This window comes from Cupressus sempervirens, chromosome 4 (assembly GCF_028749045.1).
Source record: "Cupressus sempervirens isolate cs-2001-9-10 chromosome 4, ASM2874904v1, whole genome shotgun sequence".
In the NCBI taxonomy this organism is placed as follows: Eukaryota; Viridiplantae; Streptophyta; class Pinopsida; order Cupressales; family Cupressaceae; genus Cupressus; species Cupressus sempervirens.
Window position 1 is genome coordinate 460505586 of NC_143121.1, and position 24564 is coordinate 460530149.

Below are 24564 nucleotides of genomic sequence, written 5' to 3' on the forward strand. Positions count from 1 at the left end.
AGGTTTAATATGGTGATGATCAGTATTGATTATTTTACAGGTGTTGAGTTTTTGCAAAGAATTATATGGGATCTAAGGATCCGATTGAGAGATAGATTGCAGAGAGTCTTCTAGCTTCGCAGTGTGGCCGGAATTGTTCTCAGTTTGGACTACAGGGCTGCCTGCAGACTCATATGGGATCTTGGTACTGATTGCTTGGGGACAAGCAATCTTAAGGAGGGGAGATTTGTAATGTTCCCTTTTGGAACATTAGAAATATTGAAGTCTTATTTTAGGCAATATTAAATAGACTCTGAGATAGAGGCTCAAAATATTAAAAGGGTCGATTTAATGTTATTTAAAGGACAAAAGGGTCAAGGAGGAACAAGACGAAATGCCTTAGGGAAGTTGAAGAGCCACAAGGGAATAAGATGAAAACCAGAGAGGAGCTGAAGAGTCTTGGTTTTAAAAGGGGAGAGAGGCTCATTGTTGGATATGCTTGATATTATTATTCAGTTCAGTATTCTCTCTTGTGAGAGTCTCAGAAAGCTTCATGCTTTCAGCTAATTGGAGGACGTAGCCCCTCGTGCTAGCAGGCAGTGGACACAAATCGATTGTCCCGGGAAACTTCTTTCAGGGGTTTCATCCACGCTTACAGGTTCTTATCCTAGCATTCCAATCTGACTGTTAAATCTGTATGTAAGATTGGATTATGATTTGTTGGTTATTGTATTGCTATTGTATAATGCAATAATGTGTTTTAGGAGTATTGAAGGATTGCTGGTTTTATCCTACTGATTTGTAATGCATATTCATATGCTTGAATCTTTAATATCATTCTGAGGTAGACGGATTTATTTTAGAAAGTATTGGTTTTCTATTGTTGTTTGTATTACATTTGCCGGTGCATGCATTCTGAATAGTATATTCAAGAAAGAGTTGGTTGAATACCAATCTAGGTTATTGTTTTACATTACTAGTTATATCTGCAAGGCAGTTTCGTATATTCATGATCCTAAGGTTAACTTGAAGGAAAGATAAGGAAAAATTCGTTTTAGGATAGTACAGTGCTCGTTCGAGTTATTACAGTTCTGGTACGGGTCATTACATTAGTGACTTATCATTGTTCTCCTCAATCTTACCAGTTGTATCTTGCTTCCAATGGTTGAACTAGAAATATCACTTGTATCTCAATAAGCACTAGTGTAGTATATTAAATATTGCACGATGGAAAAGCATGATAGGGCACCAAGAGACTATCCTCCTTAATCAAGCCCAAGAGCACTAAATGAGCCTCCAAATTATTCAGCCCCTTCACCCCAACTACTGGGCATACCCATCATGATGTTTGCATACTTGATGAGAAAACCAGTATTGCTGCCTCCCCTATCATATATTTCACATTGATTCCAAATATGATTGCTTGATGGGATCGGATAGATAATTACTAATCTTATAATTTTTGTTAGGATGCCTGGAGACTATCTTCCTCAACTAGACACAAGGGCATAGAATGAGACTTTGATTCCTTCAGCCCATTGGCCCACAAGCATGGCACAATTAGCTTGGGGCTGGCATACTTAATGAGGGAAGAATCGTACTAGAACATCTTCCTAACTGATTTATAAATAAATATTTAATTCAATAATATTGCATACCGATTCTTTAAAATTTTAGATAGTTGTTTTAAGTGATAAGTAGGAGATGATTTCCACAGCTAGTCAAATTGTGATGTGAATATCAGGATTTAACTGTGTGATATTGAGTCAAACTCGATGACCCATGTTTCATGAGTAGTGATTCAACATGAATCCATCTCTCATGAGAATAAATGGAACGGTGAAGCATCACCTAGATCCAATGAGTGCTAAGTGTTCCATTTATTCTCATGAGAGATGGATTCATGTTGAATCACTACTCATGAAACATGGGTCATCGAGTTTGACTCAAAATCACACAGTTAAATCCTGATATTCACATCACAAGTTGTTTTAAGTGTTAAAATTTAAGATTGTTTCTGCAAATGTAAAATTATGGCCATTGTTATTGATGATTTCCAAGTGCAGATTTGAGGACTCATAAATATGAGAGACATGTCTCAATAGTTAATCATCTTTAGTTAGTATATTAATAATATAAATTATCATATGTATAATATATATAATATAATATATATATAATATATATATATTATATGTATAATGATTTATCATCAATAATGAATCTCATGATCATATCAATTTGATCAAACTACAAACTTAACACTCCCTCTTAGTTAGGGAGGATTGATATAGAACACATTATGCTCGTGTATATGAAGAGATATCATCTCAGTATGATATTCTTAGAATGACATATTTAGGGTTATCAACATAAATCCATCAACACACATATATTACATATGAAATTTGCTTCGATTCATTTCCAGTGCTATTCACCGATTCTTCAGTGCCTCTAGTTTGACTTTGATTTGCTTCATCTCTGGAGTATCACTTGATGATCAACACAGTTCGAATACAACCATCCTCTGCATTCATAATGTGCTCATGGACATGATACAACATATTCTACTAATCTATATTTCATTATATATGCAGTTTGGCTCTAATACCATGTTAAAATTTTAGGATCGTTTCTGCAAATGTAGAATCATGGCCATTGTTATTGATGATTTCCAAGTGCAGATTTGAGGACTCATAAATATGAGGAGACGTGTCATGAAGAGACATGTCTCTATAGTTAATCATCATTAGTTAGTATATTAATAATATAAATAATCTTATATATATAATATAATATGTGTAGTATGTATATTATATATATAATGATTTATTATCAATAATGAATCTCATGATCATATCAATCTGATTGAACTACAAACTTAACACTTCTTCTTAATTAGGGGGGGTTGATGTAGAACACATTATGCTCTTGAGTATATGAAGAGATATCATCTTAGTATGATATTCCTAGAATGATATATTTAAGGATATCAACATAAATTGATGACACACATATATATTAACATATATTACATATGGAATTTGCTTCGATTCACAATGAGGCTAAATTTATCAACACTCCCTCTTTAGCAAGGAGGGAATTGAAGCACATATATTGCAAGATTAAATACCACCTTAAGTGTGGTCTATAATAGATTTATGTCATGGTGTCCAGCAAGATCTAGCCCGAAGAACCATAACAAATTGATTTTCATGGTGTCCAACAAAATCCGGCCTGAAGAACCATCATGAGTTGGTTATAAAGGTGTCCGGCAAAATCTGGCCCAAAGAACCATGACAACACTCGCTCCTAGACATCCAATACATTTTGGTGCTACAGTTTAATGTAGCATATCTAGGAGATAGGTCAAACTATTGATAAGATCGTCACCATACAATAGTTACCTTCTATATGAAATGTTCGTTATCATAACTTCCGACACTTCAGGACAACGACTTAATGTAGTCTGTTATGATACTAGGTCCGACTATTGATAAGATCTTCACTTTTCAATAGCTCCTCTCTAAATATATACATTAATGAAAGATTGCCACCTTTCATGACATAATCACAACAACACCATGTAGTAACTCACATGATATCAACCATGGACCAAGTTAGAGAGTGGACTCACCATAGCTGCTACTAGAGGGCGGAACAAGGGTTTTCACTTCAGACTTCTCTCATAGAAGAGAGTACATTACAAAGAATTTCACTTAGAAGTTCTCCTCATAGAGAAGATATCATCCACAAAAGATTGCATCTCAAAACTTCTCCCTCTGAACAATGATCTTGGGAAGTCAAGTCTCGTAGTCACTCCGTTTGAGACTCTCTTCACCCAAGGATGGCCTCAAACTATCTCTGATTGTGATATTAATCTTTCAACCTTTAGTGATAAGTCGTTATTTCCTCATGATTTTTAGATTCCCTCTGAATACTCATCATCTCAATCATCAAATATATTTGCTTCAAGAGCCTCACTTTATCTAGCCTGATCGTCAAATGACTAATGAATTCTAGATCACAGCTTCTTCTGAGGCTACTATCATAAGATTGAGTCTGCACAATATTTGGTTAAGCACCAACCTTCTTTTCCTACAAGAACAACCTCATAGACAAAGGAAAAGATCAAACGCAAATTTGGCTCTTTATAATATGTATAAAAATATAGTTAATAGAGAGAATACAATGAGTCGATAAATGTAATACCAAAAGATAAGATTACTTATTTACACATGATTGGAACATTTCCCTTCTAAAGATGGTTCAAGTGGGAATGGAACATTGTTTTTCATTTCTCCCCCACAATGTGAAGTTCCTACTTTTGTATCGTTGAACAATTTTGCATCATTTTCAAGTATGCTAAACTTATTTTTGTTCTTCTTTGCAAAAGTCATCTTTGGGGATCAAGGAGAGAACAAAAGCATAATAAAGAAAATAACTCTTATATTACATGCATGGATTTAGGAAATTTACTACGATATGCAAATAAAATTAGTGTTCAATACTTATCTCAAGATTTTCATTTATATCCTTGAGAGTGTCAGTTCTTAGCAACTCAAGCTCTTTGTCAAAGTGATCCAAGTACTCCTTGTTCAAAGTACCATTTGGTATTTCTACCCTTTGTTGAATGTGTCACCTTGCCTCAAAATCTTGAGATTAGATTTCACTGTTATAAGTTCCCTCTCATCATGAGCAAAGTCCATTTTAATGTCCAATTTTGAGTATTCTGTGAATTTAAACTTATCCTATGTATTTTTAGGATTTTGATTCTCATATTTCAATCACAAGAGACTTTTCTTTATGTTTGTAATCTCCACTCAAATCTTATGTTTGATGTGATTGTATATGATGAAGAAAATATTCTTTAGTCAATTGTGAGAATGATTTCTTGGAAATATGTAGAATTAGCTGACAACTGTAATTAAACTTATAATGTCTTTGTGTAAATGCAGGTTTATCCAATATAAGTCAATATTCAAAACTATTCCAAGCATCAATGTTGTTATGTACATGTTTACAGATCTGCATGATTCCTTCACACTTCTTCGAATGAAATTTTTATTTCTTTCTCTTCATATCTCTCCATGCAAGAATACTAATGTACAATTTGTTTATCTTATTCCATCTATATTTTCAAAAATATAATTCCTCCCTATATAATTTCGCAGGTAATCAAATATCTTATAATTTCCGTTGGATGTCGATGTAATTGGCCTTGTGCAACATAGAGAGATTAGTTATTTCTGTCCATGATTTGAGTATAGGCCAAGTTCATAGGTATTTATCAACAACCATCTGCAACCAGACTCTCAATGTGCAATAAAATAGTCTCAGTAATTCTGATATAATCATAGGCATTTCAAGGAGCATGTTCATTCTTAGATACTACCAATATTTAATCTACATTTGCCCTCAACAACATCAACCTGCCATCCTATATAGTGCTTCAAATTCAGTCCAAAGCACTCTAGATGATCCTTCCTTAGTTTAGTTGTGTGGGTCTGATGAATTTTTTAATACTCTCCATAGCCCTTTTGATGCATCAATATCCCACAGGTTATTGCCACATGGGCAGCTGTTGTTGGGCCTTTGTCCATTGCATTGGCATAATTTTAAAATAGTTTCTCCTTATTTATGCCATGTATATTGAATATGTTTTACTAAATAAAAATAGACATATCTATTTGGCATTTATCATGGGTCCATTCCAAATTTCATGTCTTGATTCTACGTTATATTCGGGAGTTAGAAATTATGGGATTTAGATCCCTCCAAACAACCTTCTTTAATCCCAGCCAATCAGATGCTTCTATTGGCTTGTACTTGATCTGTGGGTGCGAATAATAAAAACAAAACATAAAATAAGTCTTGCATGCAATCCCCTATTCAATATAGTACTCAACCCGCCTTTATTGGTAAGCAATGCTTGATTAGATTTCACTTGTCCACGGTGTTGGTTCCCAAAATCGTAGATTGGAAATTCAAGAGTGTGTCAATTCTCTGATAGGATTCCACAATCATTCTGGCCAATGAACGAGAATCACATTGATTCCCTTGCACTTCAGGCTTTGCTACACCTAGGCAGGTAGACCTTCTCCTCGAACTTGATCACTTGGTTTAGAGCTTTTCTAAAGCGAATTTAAGCTTTGGAGTTCTCTAGTTGGCAAGGTCCTTGAACTTGATTAAAATGAAATTGAATGTTGAGTGTTTGAATTGAATGTTTTATGTAATTTTGTCAATAATGGATTTGATGCTTGTAGGAAGGAAGATATAGATTTTCTGACTTAAATAATAAAAAGACCAGTGCCTCTGCTCATTCGGGCAATAAAGTCAACTTTAGTGAAGATCATCACGTACAACTTTATAATATTCTACGCACTTATACTAGCAATTAAATAATCAAGATGCGACCGATCAAATATATATGCAATCTTAAGTTAGTCTAGAATGTACTTTAACTCTTGAAGAGACAAACTAGACACAGATACGAAACCAATTTGATATTTCACAATATCTTTGATGATCCTATTCAAGATGCTAAATGACTGTGTCCACTTATCCGATATTTAAATTGTACACAAAATTTCCAAAAATAATTACAAAGGATGAATCATCTGTAGTTTAAATCTCCATGCCATTTAAAAAAAAACAAAGGACATTTTATAATATTATTAAAATAAAATAAATGAATCATATTACAAAGTCATATTGAGCTCCTTATATCTCCAGACAAATGATATAAAATACTTCTTGTAGAATATGAATGTTCGAATTTTACAATGTCGAATGTGTTTTTTTCTTGTAGAATATGAATGTTCGAATTTTACAATGTCGAATGTGTTTTCTTCAAAAATGAGTTCCACATTATATATCTCATGTACTTTGGAATGTGACTTTTCAAAATAAAAACTCATCTCTTTTAAAATAATTAATACCTTCTTCCTAATTATAATCACGTCTCTTCATTAAATCACTTTCCCATAGCAAACTCGCAACTTTTAAGAATTAATTGGTAATTATGGGCAAATAATGAATGCTTCCCTATAAATTGGACAAGTGTAGTGATTCCACTCCACAAAAGCGGAGACATAAACAACCCTTCTAATTACCGAACTATCATGATCTATCCACTCTTCGGAAAGTTATTTGGCAGCATGGTAGAACGGAAAATCAGTAAATAGGCTGAAACAAAAGAGAAAAGAGCAAAAGGGCAAGCAAGCTTTAGATCGAAACACTCTACTACAGATCATGACATCACTGTAAAAATTTGGTAGAGAAAATTTGGGACACTTAGCGGGCCAAAGCTTTCTGCTATTTCGTGGACTTTAAAAAAACATTTGACATAGTGCCACGTAACAAATTTTGGGACAAAATGGAAGGGTTAGAAGTTACTAAAGAACTTAGGTCTACTATTCATAGATTGTATGAGCAGGTCAAAGCTAAAATCAGAACGACAGAAGGGTTATCGGAAGATTTTGGCAGCAACATCGGGGTTAAGCAAGGGTGCCCGCTATCCCCAACCCTATTCGGGCTCTATATTGACAAGTTAGAAGAATGGATAAACAAGACTAATGGTGAGGGGGTACAACTGGCTCACTTTGTGATAAGATTGCTTTTATATGCAGACGATCTCATCATACTTGCTAGAACAGCTAAAGGTTTGAAAGAACACTTGAAAGCGCTAGAAAGTTTTTGTCATAAGGTGGGAATGTAAGTGAATACTAGCAAAACCAAAGTTATGATCTTCTCACCGAAAAAGAATAGGGGTATACAAGACGAGTTCTTGTTCGAGGGTAACCCTTTTGAGATTGTGGAGGAGTACAAATACTTGGGTATAGATTTTCATAACAAACTCAATTGGGATACATGCAGATCGAAAAGGATTCAAGGGGGCTGGAAGGCGTTATATTCTCTACAGAACAGGTGTAGGAATGCAAAACTATGGGATTGGACAACCATGAAAACTCTTTTTGGTTTGCTGGTCACTCCGGTTATTCTGTACGGATGTGAAGTTTGGGGCGGAAGTATGTCTGAATAGAAATGGCGATAAGTAGAAAGAATTCAAAAACACTTCATCATATGCAATCTTAAAGTCAAGATCACAGTGCCCTATGAGATCTTATTGGTTGAGGTGGGTTCCTTTCTGTTAGAAGCCGCTGCAATGGTCCAGATGCTAAGCTATTTAAGGAAAACCCAAGGTTTGGAAAACCATCGCTGGCCCAAGCTAGGTATAGATGAACAACTTGTCAGGTTAAAAAGCACATGGATGAAGCAAAATGACAAGTGGATGCGAAAATGGGATATCAACATCCATACTTGCCCAGATAGTATTAAAGAAATAAAGAAGTTTGTCATGGAAAAATTTCACAATATCTTATGGACGAGGCACATGGGGTGGAAAAAATCTTATTATATTAAAGAATTTAACCCCACTTCTGGTCATGATGAAAAGGCATATATAAGAGCACCTATTAATTGGAGAGCAAAAATGCTAATAGCACAACTCAGAACTAGTTCACACAGGCTACGATGTGAAACTGGTAGATGGCAAGTTCCAAAAGAAGAGTGGGCAGATAGTTAATGTAATTCTATAATACGGGAGCAGTAGAGATGGAGCAACACTTTGTCAAAGATTGCCTGGCATACAGTGACATCAAATCTGGTTATACAGAGATATTACAGAAGAGGGACTTGAACTACTTATTTGAGGAGGATCAAGTGAAGAGAACGACGGCTCTAATTATCAAACTAAAGCGACGGAGAGACAAGTTAACCAAAACTTTGCAGTTAGATTAGTTCCGCTCCTACCTTAGGGGAGTGATCGTGTGGGTCCCATAGGGCTACTTTAGCCTCATGGACGTCAGTAAAAGCTATCATATCATATCATATCATGAATTCTTAAACTTTGATGTTATTGAATCCCTTATTTTAAAATAAAATTGCTCCTCTCGAAATATGAAAGTATTGTTGCATTCATAGTTTTGTATATCAATCCAAAAGATATTATTATTGACTAACAAAACTGCATTGATTATTGTTTTCCATCCAACATAATATGCTCTCTACTATAGTCATTCCAAAATAATATCACAAGGGGCATTTGGGTATTTGAAGTCTGCGAAATGCATTACGCAATATGCTACATGGGCACAAATAAGCTTACACCAATTTCCTTAGAATCTCCTTAATGCTTGACGCACATATCTTTGTTTCCATCTCTAAGTGTATTTATTACCGTTTCAATAATATTTTGTTTTGATTGATTCTGTCTCCACTGTGGCTTTCATTCATAATCTTCTCAATGGGTTCTCTCTTTTATGAGTGCTCATTTGACGAAGTTATGAGTTAGCAGGCAGTCAGACATATTCAATGTTGTTACTGCAACTCCATTTCATTTAAATATATCGTATTTCCTTCTTTCTGTATGGGCATGGATCATAATCATTGTGTAGGTTCCTTTAACCTCCAAGTGCACATTGACAAAGTTTTTCCCTCTAATGTAGTGCACAATTCAGAGTTTGCACGAGTCACTTATCAAAGCCTTGGATGACATGGCAGATGGCTAAGGACACATATGGTTGCAAGCTCTCTCGTCCATTCTTTCTCTATTTGTTGCTGTCCGCACTTATGGCTACTTATGGATGATGATATGGGCGCTCGAATACTTCAATCAAACATGCTAGCACGAACTGTCTCCATGCTTGATGCAGTTTGTGTACTTGTAACGATATTATTATAGCCATCATAAAAACTTGGGAGTTCACAATAATATTCACATGATGATTTTGTTTGTTGACTACTGTTATTTTGTAGCTGATTCTTTCCTTTCAAAATCCTCTTCGTTGCTGTATATGTCACAACCATGGTGTTCTTCAATTTATCATTTATGACCGAGATATATGTCTGCAACTTCCTTTTGCGCTACATCAAACTTCCCGGTTTTGCATACTTGGAACAGTGACTGGACCATCCTTGAAACACTACTATCGTGTTGCTGGGATTTGTTAATGGAATCAGAAGATCACTCTGCCGTAAACTTCTGTCTCTGTATTTGCAAGCAGAATAGTCTTTGATGACTTCTTGCCTTCTTGACATCTTGAATCTATGCTTTCTAGATACTCCCTATTACTGATCCACAATAGCTCTTCTTTAACTTTTGTATTCAATCCCTATTTCCAATAGAATAAATGGTCCCTTTAGGGTCTCACAGATCATCTCCACAAGAGCCCCTCTGAATTGGCTTCTTTTTGTTCATCAAGTTCTTTAAGCCTCTCTTCAATATATTGAACAACTTCAATAATTTTCTTTTGTTTGAATACTCAATGCTTTCTATATTCTCTTCATTACAACTTTTAGTATATTGTTTGAATAGAAGTAGTGGGTAAGATCTGAAGATTCTTCCTTTGGTATGGTATTTGGGACCTTAAATGTTAAAATTTAGAGTTCCATCACACGGTAGGGCAGAGATTTTTGTCACCTATATTCTTTGTGCCACGTCTACTCCATTCGTTCCTCTTCTCCCAAGATGTTGATGTCGCCTGTTTATGTCACTTCCTTATTGCTGCTTCATGCCCGTTTATTGGAAATCATCCATGCTCTCTTAAGTGTTTATCTGCTATCATTTCTTGTCCTCTTTGATGCTCCCTGTTCTCCTCTATCACTCTGCTATCGAATCCTTCCAATCGTTTATAATAGGTGCTGAATAAGATAGATGTACAATTATGTTGCCTGAAACTATGTGTGGGCATCCATATTTATCTGCACCTGTGCTGTGGTAAATTGTGACGCTTTCCCATTAATATTTGTAATGCTGCCTCACATAGGCCACTTGGGCTTTTGCTAAAATGGGACCTGCTACATGCTTCCTTGCCTTCTTTCACTTTACATACTTACATTTACAGTTTGCATGCAGCATGTACATTCAGCAGTGTGCAGAAGAATCCCATCAATCTCATCAATAAACACAATCAACAGGCAGTGTAACCTAGCTGTTTCTATCACTGAATCAAATCCGTGACATAGCTTGAATAAAAACCAACAAGTCATATGTTTACTTTCCTCTTGTCTGCCAATAGTGTTGTCAAGGAACCAAAATCACTCTTAGAGACCTTAAAATAGTTGCATCCATCCATGCCATATTCAAAAGAGTTTTGTGGTGCATTCCAAGATTATGACAACCATCCATGCAAAGATATTCCAAAAACTTGTGCTTTGCAAAAATATTACAACCATCTATGAAAGGCATGTTGGCTGAATATTTACTCTGGATAGGCACAGACTGTATTCATGGGTGGGTGACTACCATGTCTCTCGCAGTCAAAGTATGGCCTTCATGCAGCCTGCCACATAGGCTTGCTAATTAATATGGGTAGAGTCAGTAGAAAGCCACTATTTTCTTTTTTTTAAAATATCTTTTCCCCATTCATTTCCAGTGCTATTCACTGATTCTTCAGTGCCTCTAGCCTGAGTCTGATTTGCTTCGTCTCTGGAGTATCACCCTATGATCAACACAATCGAATACAACCATCCTACATATTCTACTAATCAATATTTCATTACATATGCAGTTTGGCTCTGATACCATGTTAAAATTTTAGGATCGTTTCTGCAAATGTAGAATCACGGCCATTGTTATTGATGATTTCCAAGTGTAGACTTGAGGACTCATAAATATGAGAGGAGACTTGTCTCATGAAAAGATATGTCTCTATAGTTAATCATCATTAGTTAGTGTATTAATAATATAAATAATCCTATATATATATATATTTTATATATAAATAATCATATGTATAATACATATATTATTATATATATAATATAATATATGTAATATATATATTATATATAATGATTTATCATCAATAGTGAATCTCAATGATCATATCAATCTGACTAAACTATAAACTTCAACATTAACCTTTGTTCACTTATTAATGCCACCATCTTATCACCTCCAAAAGACTTGTTGATGGTTGGGCTTCTTGATAAGATTTTTCATAATTGTGCATCTTGGGATGCCCAATACAACTAATTCTAAATTAGTTAATCTAGACAATTAATCCTATCCATGGGGTTCCTCGGATGCATTTCATGCTTCCACAAACAAGATCAAATTCACACAAACACTTTAATTCATTAAATTCAACCACTTTTGCTCTCATTTATGTCTACAAATTATATCTCCTACCTAAAGCATCTGAAATCTTGTTTGATTTTCCACTCCTGTGCTTCAATAGAAAAGAATAATCTTGCAAGAACTCCAGCCATCTCACATGTCTCTGATTGACTTACCTTGATTGTTCACATATTGCAGTTCTTGATGATCAATATATATAGCACAAAGTCTTTAGGCAGCAAGTAATGTCTCAAATTCTTCAAAGCTTGGATGATGGCATAAAATTCCAAATCATAGAATGACTATTTCTTACTTGCATTATTCAACTTTTCACTTTAATAAGCTAACAATCTGCCTTGTTGACTCAACAATTCTCCTGTTGTGTTTTCACTTGCATTACAGTTTACCTGAAATACTTGGCTAAAATTCAATAGTACTAACAAGTTGTTTTGTTACCTTCTTCTATAGCAATCAATTTAAAATTCCTAATTGCCACAGATATCCATCTATATTAATTCTTGTTCCGTCTCAGTCTCAATTAATGGTACACAAATATGTCTAATATCTCCAATGAACTTCCTATGGAAACTTTCCAGTCCACGAAAGGTCCTACCTTTCAAACATTCAATAGTGTTAGAAACTTAACAATTGCTGTTTCCTTTCTAGATTCACCTTTAAATGTTCAGCTAAATTTACAAATGCCAAGTATCCTAATTCTTACTTCATGTATTTGCACTTCTTCACATTAATCAATAACTCTTCTTTTCTTGATCTTTGCAATACTATAATATGTTCTAGTTGTCTTTTCTTAGTTTTACAAAAAATCAAATATCATCCACAAAGAATAATCACAAGCCTACCCAAAACTTCTTTCATGAACCTTATAAATGTATTAGGTGTATTAGTCACACTAAACAAATAACCAAACCACTCGTACAATTCTTCATTTGTCTTAAATGAAGTCATCAATTCATCTCCTCTAATCCTAATCCAATGTTACTTGCTCTTCAAATCAATCTTGGTAAAATATTTTGCTCCTCTTATCATGCCATCCATCTTTGACAATGGGAATTTATACTTGATTGTGACCTGGTTGATTGTTTTACAGTCAATATATTATACATACTCCACTCACCATCCTTCTTGGGTGCTAGTAATGCACATGGTCTCAAACTTTCTGTAATCAAACCTTTCTCCAACAGTCTATTTGATTCTTCATTTTCTACTAGTGTCATTTTATATGCAGCCTTGTTTGCTAAATTAGCTCTTTGTATTAGATTCATGTAATGGCTGATACTCCTTACTGATGGTAATCCATTTAGCATGTTATCTAATATGACATCCTAATATTATATCGACAATTCTGCAACTTCTTTCTATTGTGCTTCCATCTTTAGATATATATATATTACATGTTAGACCCTCTAAGGTTCCTTATTATTGCTAGGATTCAGATATATCCTTATGTAAATCAGTATTAGCTCATTAATGTGTCACAACATATTTTTTGTCATACAATGCTGACCAGCATTGCAAATGATTTATTTATGTCCTTATCTCTTCCTTATGGAGAGTAACAAATATATTTATATTATGCTCTTGTTATGTTCCTTCTATATACGATGCTCAAATTAGAGCCCACATATATATTTATTTGTGTGCATATGTAAATCATTCGATTCTGTTCTTATTTTGCTTCTCTTCCTTCCAATAATTTGATACTATATATATATATATATATATATATATATATATATATATATATATATATATATATATATATATATATGGTCTTTGCCATCTCTAATTGTTCTGTCACTTCTCAATATAGTTTCCTATATTAAAACGACAAATAAAAGCTGACCAAACTCATTCCATGATACGCAAATAAAAGTTATGGGAATTCTTTGATTGGAACTTATGTTTGTGCTTAAGCACATTGGGGATTCATTTAATGTTAACCGAGGAGTATACACCCATTTTGATGGATCCATATATGTCTACATTCAATGGCCTCACCCAGTCCTATGGCTTTGTTTTAGCCAGTCCTTATTAGTACACTGTTTTGTGCTATGCCTTTCGGTCTAAAGTTATTACTTTTGATTTTCTCTCATGCGGTGTCAAGTTTGGCATGTATATCCTTGTGGCCCTACTGGATGTTGTGTTGCACCACATGTATCAATTGTCTATCTATTGTTATTACTACTTACCATCTTTGGGTATGGTTACATCACCATTGTCTTTATTTCTATATTTCTCTTCCTAGTATATATTCTTTCTTCAGTTCCTTCATTTCTAAGCCAAATTTATAGGTAGCTTTACTGCTGGATGCGATCTTCCTATTCTCATCCCATATTGCCAACGTTTCAATTCTAATTAACAAAGTCAATTATCATTTTCGATATAGCACCGGTAGCTTATTATTATTATTGACTTATTACAGTCGCCTAATTATTGGTAGTACTAGATTATTACTAGTATCATCAATGTAGTATCATTGACTATAAGTTGAATAAATATAGATTATATTGTTAATTACATAATTAATATTGTTAATATGAATAATACCATAGTTAAAATTTTTGAAGAAATATCGTTAATCTCGCGATATTTCATGGAGCACACACCTGGCCGAGTATATCATGCAATAAATCGGCAAAGAGATATGGAAAAAAATTGTGGTGGCTATTTTGGAATGCATCATGGTAAAAGTGGAAAATGGCAGGTAGATATCTTTGAAAAGCCATCGCGCGGGAAATCTTGGTTTAATATTATATTAAAAATATTCGCGACCTCGTCTCCCGACTCTTATTTGTCTGCTTCACAACCTAATCTCCTGACTCTCATTTGTCTACATTCGAAACTTACTCCCTACATTCGAGGTGGCTTCCAACGACAGGAAAGGGATCCTTTGAGTAGGCATTCGACAACACTAGCATCATAGAATAAATTTGTCTCCCTGACTTTGAGTTTTTTCCAATTTCCAACTATATTTGATAGTATTTTGTAATTTTTGTTTTAAAACTTCGATATATTTTCTTATCAATTTTTGTGTAAAACTTAATCTATTTTGTAATGGTAAAATCAAAATATATTTAGCTTTGGTAAATATTTAAAAATTAAAAATACATAGATAGACCGTATTTTATTTTTAAAAAATTTTCTGTAATACCATTTTATTATTTATATATATAATTTAACAAGTACTATACTGTATTGTAATTCAAATTTTTTGCATTTTAAATTTACTATAATACTAAATTACTAATAACTTTTATTAATATATGGTGGATAGTTCAAATCATTATATGTTCCACAAATTTTGGTGTGTATGTGTGCAATTTTAAGAATATTTAAAAAAATTATATATTTTCAAATGTTCGATAAAAGTGCCAATTTATTGCTGATTCTGAGACCTTCAAAATTTTTGGGCCAGCTGAGACACTGCCGAAACTGAACTTTTCAACTATGGATAATACCAAATAAATTAATAATATTAACTACATTGATTAGATATATTTATTGAATATTGTAGATCAATATTATTGTTTATTAATTAAGATTAGTATTATAGATTAATATTTTTAGTGATTGATATTGTCAATTACTATTATTGATTATAAAATTTCTTATTACAACCAGGGGATATTGCAAAGAACAATTTATTCATTTAAGTTAAAGAAATGGCCCAATATTAGAGTTTTAGGATGTGTTGATGGCAACAGAGTACATAAGACTAATGTCTCTCTCAAGGTCAATCTCAGGTTGTATTAAAAAAAACAAAATTGCATTAGAAATTTAGACAAATAGATGTATGATATAGCTTGAATACAAACAGTTAATGCAATCATTGAATGTGGTCTATTATTATAGTAGTTCTTGACAGAGTCCATAAAGTGAATCTCTGTTCTTAGATATTTATACAGTTGGATACATAATATAATCTGCCTACAACCAATTAATGAAATCAGAGTGTGGTCTACAATTAGAATCCCTGTTCCCCATGCTAATTCACTATTAGGATTTCTTCAAAGTGGATTAGGATTCCATAATTGATCTGTTTTATTTGGAGGAGAAAGAAACAAAATATCTAGCATTATTTTCTCCTCTATGGTTGTTGCTTTCCATGAGACCTTGTATGTAAAGTAGCCTTCGTATACGTAGGATGTGGCATGTGAATGCATGCATATGTACAAAGGTATAGAGGATGCAGATATGGTAGTAATTTAGTTTCAGTGGTAATATGTAATTTATTGTGCTTGGGAAATAGTACCATTTATTTCCCTCACTGAGTTCATATTGTATGGTTTTATGGCTTATTTTTCTGAATTTCTACCAAATGATTTATGCTATTCTAGTATGTTTTCTGTGCCAGATTCCTAGAAATCGTTATTGGGGTCTGCATCCACCTCCACAGCATATAGAGCAAGTCATTGAAAAAGGATTATCAAATATTCAAAGAGGTTCCTTACTGAAAAAAGCAGGCATGACTAGCGGAATATATTCAGTGGGTGAGACTATACCACCAAGTCCTTCCAGTCGCGGTGCTTTGCTGGAGTCGGCCACTCAAAATATCATCAGGTTTGTAGTTTTAGCTGCTCTTAAAAAAATATTATAATACTGTCTATAGTACTGTGTTGTAAAGGCTAGCGCAATATGAAATAGTTTTGTGACATGTACAGGCATTTAATGCCATAAAAAAGAGAGTTGCATGTGCCTATATGATTCAAAATTTATATGCCATGTCTCATGTGATAACCACCTTTATTATATTCAGGTGAATGCTTAAAGAACATTCTTCTTAAATAACATGTTAGTCGCAATGCTAGTACAATCTCCTACAAATTTCAAACGGTAATATCTAAAAGTATAAAATAATATTAAATACCTACATGGTGACTGAAATCTAAATGATTTAGGTCCTTGGGTTGTATCTGATTCTATGCAGAACAAGAAGCCGTTGTATATGAGGTATGAAGAGCCTGGATAATTCCAAACATGAACGTAATGAAAGCACAATCCCACTGCAAAGCTAACAGTCATCTTTAAGTTGCCCTATGTTCATCAGTCTATCGCATTAGAGTGCGTGGGAACTAGTTGCTACCATTGCCATGAAAACTAGAAGCAACACTGAATATTAGGCTCAGTTTCCATGATGTCACCAGCAACTACTGTTGATTTGTCTTGAATCTTGCATTCTTCACCTGTTTGTTGATAGTTCTTACATAAACTATCTTGTCATGTTGAGTTAGTTAAGCTCAGTATAATTAATTGAATGTAAATCTCAAGATGATTCAACAGTCCTGTGCCTAGAGTTTGTCAGGACATCTGGTTGCAACCTTAAAGTATTTTAGGACATTCCCTTACTAAATTTACATGCAACACATCAAAAGCATGGTCCAATGCCCACAGGTATTCTCTTACGATCACTCTATTGTATGGTACTACTTAACCCTGACTGTTCTACCATTCTTGTCTATAGCATTTTCTCTCCAAAAACATGCCAAGTGATGGAAATTCCAGCTCTAATCCATGACAGCAGAACTTTTTCTAGTACATTGTACTTTGTGTCCTGGTAAGGACATGCTTAGGTCTACATCCTTTATTGGACACTAGTAGTCTACCCTCATTCTTGACTCCTTTTATACATGATGCAATCAGTGTGTCGAGTAGACAATCAGATAATAGTTACTCAAAGTTACACAATGAAAGCACTAAATAAGGAAGAATGACAAATAACCTAAAGAACTCATTCTCTATGACATGTAGAAGTCTTGCATGCCTTAAGGGTCACAATAAAATTTATGGAACAGCACTACTCTATGCTGCACATCCAACAATATTTAGCCTACTTTCAAGGACTCTTTGCATTACAATCCATCCCCTTGTTATAAGCCCAGTAATGCTTATGATTAGAACATTTCAATACCAACTTCAGAAGCACTCTTCCATGACTTAAACAGTGTTTCCAACAACCTCAGCTTCATCATGGACTTCAACAACCTCTTACAGAAGGAATCTTTCCTTCGTTATGTTGGGATGGCTATGTTTGATATCCATAGACATTGGAACTAAAAGCTCCACCGTATGCCTCTTGTTTGTAATTTAAGCTCCAAGATCACATGATACTCCTATCTGTGTTGATTTTACATCTGTTTCTAGAATGCCTTTGACAATGTGCAAAGTCAAATACAGCCAACAAGAAGTTATTTTCTGTTAATCATCAAATGGCCTAGGAATGTATTGTTTGCACATGTGCATATTCACTCAAATGGATGTAATGGAGCCTACACGACTTCACTAAGCTTACATGGCAATATATGCCATATGGTGCCAACATCTCAACTACTAGTCGTTTCTCATTATAATAGATTCTTAGGTTCCCAGACACATGAAATGACAAGACAAAACACTTAATGTGCACTTTATAGTCAAACACAAAAAAGCAAATGCAAATGGATGGAGATAGAAGCCAGTTCGACAGAGAGCTTTTGGAAGCACAGTGCACCCGGATAAATGAAGGACGAGATGAATACAGGGGTTAGATGAGCATCCCACACCCGAAAGGTGCCTCGCATAGGTTTCCCCTAAAACCCTCCAGTTACTAAGGTCAACAATGTGGAGAAAGGGGCATTTCAATATTGTTAGATCCCTAGGATGCTCTTAAATCAATCACCCCAATTGCGCTTTTTGAGCTTGTTGCTAATATTGATTTGTAATAACCCCTGCTGTATTTGAGTTAAAAATATTGAACAAACACTGACAAGAATTTTGTCAAACAGTTGGACTATAACCAGCACTGGGAAATTATATATTACTGTTCAACCCCTTACTATTCATGAAGATTCATACCAAGAATATATCAAACAAGATGCCAATACATTCAATCTAAATGGACTTTGAAGCTGTACACAAGTTCATCACAACATTTTATTCATACCCATGAAAATCAATGGACTTAGGCTACAGTCGGAAACTGGAATTCAGTCATATATTATCATCAGAAAAAATGACATTACAGAGTGAGAATAAAGTGTACAGACCTGATTCTGATGAATACCACTAAAAGTCTTGGAAACCGCAGCAACCAATATCTCTGCCAAAGATGTCAGTTACACCACCCGATTGTCAACTGTAGCTGAGAACCTGTGTGTTTGAAGGAAATCCTACTTCCTACGGTGTGTGTGGATGATGCCATGACCCTGGAAGTACCCGTATTGTGTGAGTCGACCCGTGAGCTGGTATAGGGAATGTGGCTCAGATTGCAATCACTCCGTTAGTTCAGCAACCAATAGTTATTTCCCCATGGTGTGGAGTCTGCAACAACTATGCCACAAATGCCAAGCCCCTGCGATATCTTCTGCAACCTGCAATCTTCAGTGTACTACAGTGTCAACCACCTGAGATTTCTTTCCTTGACGTGTGAGTTGAGACGTCTGTTGATACTGAAAGGAGAGTTCCGTTTGAGTGAAGGTGGAGCAGATAAATGATGGCTCAGTCTGTGACCCAAATTGTGATGACTTACTCAACTTGTGGAGTGCCTTCCAAGCGATTGGGATGATTCACGTGAACTGTTCTTGCTGGTAATTTCTCAATCTGAACACTAATTTACTTAGCTGACAAAGTTTCTATTCAGATGCCTGGAATACAATTTAATGCATTTAATCCACATTCTGCTGCATAATCTGACTCTACTTACTTCAATTGTCGGAACTGGAATCACATTTTCTCTTGTCGATTTCTGCCTGGGTTGTGTATTAATTTCCAAAGAGGAATTGGGGTGACGTCCAACTTCCTCAAGCAACTCGAGGGATTTCGTCCTCAGAGTTTAGCAGTCACATTAAAGCAACCAGAACTTTCAATATAGTCATTTTATAAATTCTTGTGTTAAATCCCAAGACGGAGTCTCTTATTTATAACCTCAAAGTGAGGGAAAAGTGTTGGGATAAGAGATGTGGGATTAAACTCCAATTTCGTCCTGTAGTCACTTAAGTCACCTTATAAAGTAAATGACTTTTAAAACATAAAGTAACTTTATTAAAGCACTTTCAATACATTAAGTGATGACTTAAGATAAATCTCCCTTGTGACTGGTAGGCATCCTGACTGGTGATACCGTTAATCTATCCGGATGTGGAGATAGATTAACCCGGCACCATAGAACTAGTGCGGGAGAGGGGACATGACATGATTCAATGGAAGACTGATACAGCCACCCAAGTCTGTTTACTTCAGTTTTAGTGGTCCACAAATCATCTTTTGTCCCTTACTCTTCTAGTGAATAGATACTGCTTGGACTTGTTTAGTTGAATCTTCTTGCCATTTGCTCATCAAGAACTTGTGCTATTACATCATGTTGATTTTCTAGTACTTTCGTTTTCCAATAAATGCTGTCTTGCAACAACATTTCATCTCTTGTGGTATCTTTTTGCATAGATAAACAATAAATTTTAGATATTAAATGTCAGTGGCATCTGCAATCATTCAGATAATTTCATATGCATTTATAAAGAAAATATTGGTGCGATCTCCAATTGTCCAGACCACTCAATTTCAGACGTATTTATAGAAAACTGGCATAAAACTTTGCATGGGAAAATTGTTGTGGATTTTAGCTTCTTGTATGTTCCTTAGGGGATTCTCTCCTTGCTTAGTTGCACCATTATCAACTCTTCCTCGTGGTAAGTTTTCTTCTTTTTTGCAGATGTATGGAAGTTTTTTGTAATAGAATCTAATGAAATTATTTGATTCTTTTTGAAGGCAGGTTGTTTGAGGAACTTTGTTTCATATATAACGAACGTGTTAATTCAATTCTTTGGTTGTAATTGATTGCTAACCAGGTATCTCAAGGCTTCTCGAGACAAGAGTCTGGCCCCTGTGATGAAGGAAGGTGTTGATACCCTTCTGATGTACTTATACAGATACCTTGGACTTACAGAGGAAATGGAGCGGCTTGCATCTTCTGAAAACAGCTGTGTTGTGGTATGCCACTTTCTTTATTTGTTTGGTATGCTTTGGTGTGTGCTGTTTTATAGATTAGAATGCATTTTAATTCATCCTTCCAATGAAGGAAAATGCATAGTAGTTCCACAGCCCATATTAGTGACTATAGGCCTCTATATCATGTACATCATCTTTTAGATACCAGTGGAGAGAAGCTTGACTACTGCATGGAGTAAATATTGTTTGAGGTGTCTGTGAGGATGATCCTATGGCTTGTGTGGACAGTGCAGGAGGAATTAGAAGCTTCGCTAAAGGAATCTGGGCATCTACGAACTCTTGCATTCTTGTATTCAAGTAAAGGTTTACAACCACAAGCATTGGAAATATGGCAGATTTTAGCGCAAAACAATTTGACAATGCCTTTCAAAGGGTCTGCTGTTGCATTGAAAAAAAGAAATGAGTCTACTGGGTTGATATCTGATCAGCTAGCAGCTGCTGCAGAGGCAGCACACCTCCTTGAGGAGTCATCTGATCACAAGCTGGTCTTGAAACACTTGGATTGGGTCTGTTTCTTAATCTCAACCAGCTATTCTGCAATTTGAATTTCTGCTTCTTACATCATGAGGAACATGTTTTTAGTTATTTTGCATGTTTAAGTGCAGATCATACGGATGGACCAAGGTCTGGGGATTAAGGTTTTGACATCAGTAAAGAGATCCAGGCCACTTCCACCAGGTACCTTTTTTTGCTCTGGGCATGGAAATATTCATGCATGTGCTGTCAAACTCTCCTAGAACATGATTAATGAAAGTGGTCAGACATTTGTGAAAAAAAAATCCTACTCTTAGTAGTATTTTTATCAATCCTTTATACAGAAATGAGCTTGTTATATTATGAAGTTAATAAAGACTACCCATGCTAGGCTGCATTTGGTGAGAAGAAACTGGGAGGAATCCCTAGAAGAATTAGGTAAAAAATGTTGGATTAGCTCAAAAGAATTTACAAGCTATCTATTGAAGAAACCTCTTTGTAAATTTTAGATCTTGATTATGATTATAATAGTTGTTTTTGCCAATGTGTTTACACTGTATATATATGTGTGTGTATGTATGTATGTATATGTTTATATATATGTACATGCACACTTATTGTACACACACACACATAAAAGAAGAGAGTCCCACCTTCAATACACCCTCATTTGGAAAGTGTGAGGGAGATGAGTGGTTGTTGTCTTGGCAGGGAAACTATGTCTGATATATTTAGAGATTTTAGGATTTTAAAATTATTTAATTTTAATGTTTAAAGTTTAAACTTTTTTAAGAATGTGGCAGGCTTTAAGCTTGTAGGATCCTTTCAAGTTTTTTATTCTCTGTTTGAATTTGTGGAAAAATGTAGCAAAAAGCTTTCCATTAGTGGATACTTAAATTATATTTTATATGCAAGTTTTACTAACCTTAATAAATATGGCACTGGTAGAAACAGATGTGAGCCTCTTGTTGACTATATGTAAAAAGATTAATGAGTGTTGGACGTTTCTGATTAGAATATAAACAAAAGTCACAGGGTGTTATGTATCCAAGTCATAGGTCTCACCGAATTTCAGCCATGAGGTTCAAAATTAGGCAAACCTTAAAAATCTAAAAAGATGTTGCTCACCAATAAATTTATATAGAATAGACTTTATGTTTCAAAAGAATAGCCTATGTTGATAGCATTGGCCGATGTGTTTTTCACTGGAAATCAGGTCCGATTAGATGAGTTTGATTATCACTGCAGATTCAGATGTGATGCAGTTTGAGACATGATTCAGGCATACTTTTTAGACATTATTTCTGGCACAAGTCAAAATTCTGTATTGCCTAGTCACCCAGTTGTGCTTAATTTCCCTCACACGACTCCATTTTTTGAAACAAAACCATTCAGTCTCTTACGGAAAAATTCAGACTGCAGTTGTTGACATGTTTACATTTAGTTTCTCTTCAAAGTTTTTTGTTTTTAAAATCATATTAAATATCTTAGATTTTGGTTTTCAATGATTATTAAATTTTTTATTTATTTTCTATATATATCAAAATTTAATATTTAAAATATTTAATAAGATATAGTATAATGCATATTACGTTTGATGAATTTATTAATTGCATACTAATAAAATATTTACATTAAGAACCAAAAAGAAAAAATTATATTAAGATTTTAAACATATTTGAATTACAATTTTAAAAAATTTATTATAATGTATTTAAATATAATATAATATTGTTTTAGTTTTTGATTTATTATATATATCATTTTTAAAACTAAATTTATATAGGAGAATTTAATGACAATTTTTTGACCTGTTGAATTTGATCTGAATTATATTGTTGCCAAACACGAACTTGAACACAAACTCAAACCTTGTTACATAATGTATAAATATAACTTTCATCATTTGTATCCAATGAGAATAATGAAAACGATATAGTGGCAGGGTACTAATAAACAGAGGAGGGTACATTTCTTACTCTCAAATCAATGTCTGAACCTGACACAATCAAGTTTGCTACTATGCATTTAGATGGGCCAGCTTATGATTGATGGCATCATGGCTTAGTAACTCAAGATCTTAGCATGATTAATCTTATGAGGATTCAAGAACAAGCTGATAAGTAGATTTGATAGGAAGGATATATAAGTTTATTATAGGGAGTTAACTCAACTTAGGCATGGTGGTGCTTTGGACACCTATATTGATGAATTCCAATGGATAGGTATCATGGTCCTAGACATGACTGAAAACAGGAAAGTAATATTATTTGTGGAAGATTTGAGTGAGAGATTCAAGGGATTTGTCAATGTGCGAAACCAAGTACTCTACAAGCCGCAATGGAGATGGCACTTGATTTGGGTAGCTCACCTTCAACAATTTAGACTCCCAAAAATCCTTTTAAGGGACCTGAGACCAATTTGAAATCTTCAAATCAGAATAAGAGTAATACACCTAAGACTGATTTTGAGTCAATAAATGAGCTAAGGAGGAGGTATTTATGCTTCACTTGCATGGAACCTTTGTCACCAGATCATATAGATGCCTTAGGAAAGGCAAGGTATATTGAAGTAGTTTCAAATGATGAAAACGATGGCAACAAGTCTGATGACAGCAATGAGGATGGTCTTCATGAGCAGCCCCAATTAATGGAGGAGAAATAGGTTTCAGATCAGCCACCTACAGTTGCTACCTTCTCAAGAGTTCCTACAAGTAGTTTTATTCGACTTATGGGAGTAGTTAATGGGCCACAAATGGTTTGCTTAGTAGATACATGGGCAACACATAACTTAATTAGCACTATTATAACAGCAAAACGAAAGTTACAGGTGAATGCCATTATGTATTTTGTGTTAAGGTTGCTAGTGGAGATCTTTGTAATTGCTCAAGGATGGTTTCGCAACTTCAAGTTTAGGTAGGTAGTTACACTCGTGACAGATTTTTATGTTATTGAGTTAGGTGAGATGGATGCTATTTTGGGTTACAG

At 34.6% G+C, this 24564-nt stretch overlaps 1 protein-coding gene across 2 annotated transcripts in view; it reads left to right on the forward strand.

Annotated features, from left to right (window-relative positions):
* LOC149561970 (Vacuolar sorting protein 39) overlaps nt 1–24564 on the forward strand; it is a 205308-nt gene that overhangs the window by 25478 nt on the left and 155266 nt on the right. For both annotated transcript variants that reach the window (XR_016363881.1, XM_089825494.1), the window contains exons 3-6: nt 16479–16684; nt 20944–21085; nt 21337–21609; nt 21709–21781. Coding sequence is in view for 1 of the 2 variants with exons in the window: in XM_089825494.1 (XP_089681620.1) it covers nt 16479–16684; nt 20944–21085; nt 21337–21609; nt 21709–21781 (694 nt within the window). In the remaining variant the exon portion in view is untranslated. The remainder of the gene's footprint in view (nt 1–16478; nt 16685–20943; nt 21086–21336; nt 21610–21708; nt 21782–24564) is intronic.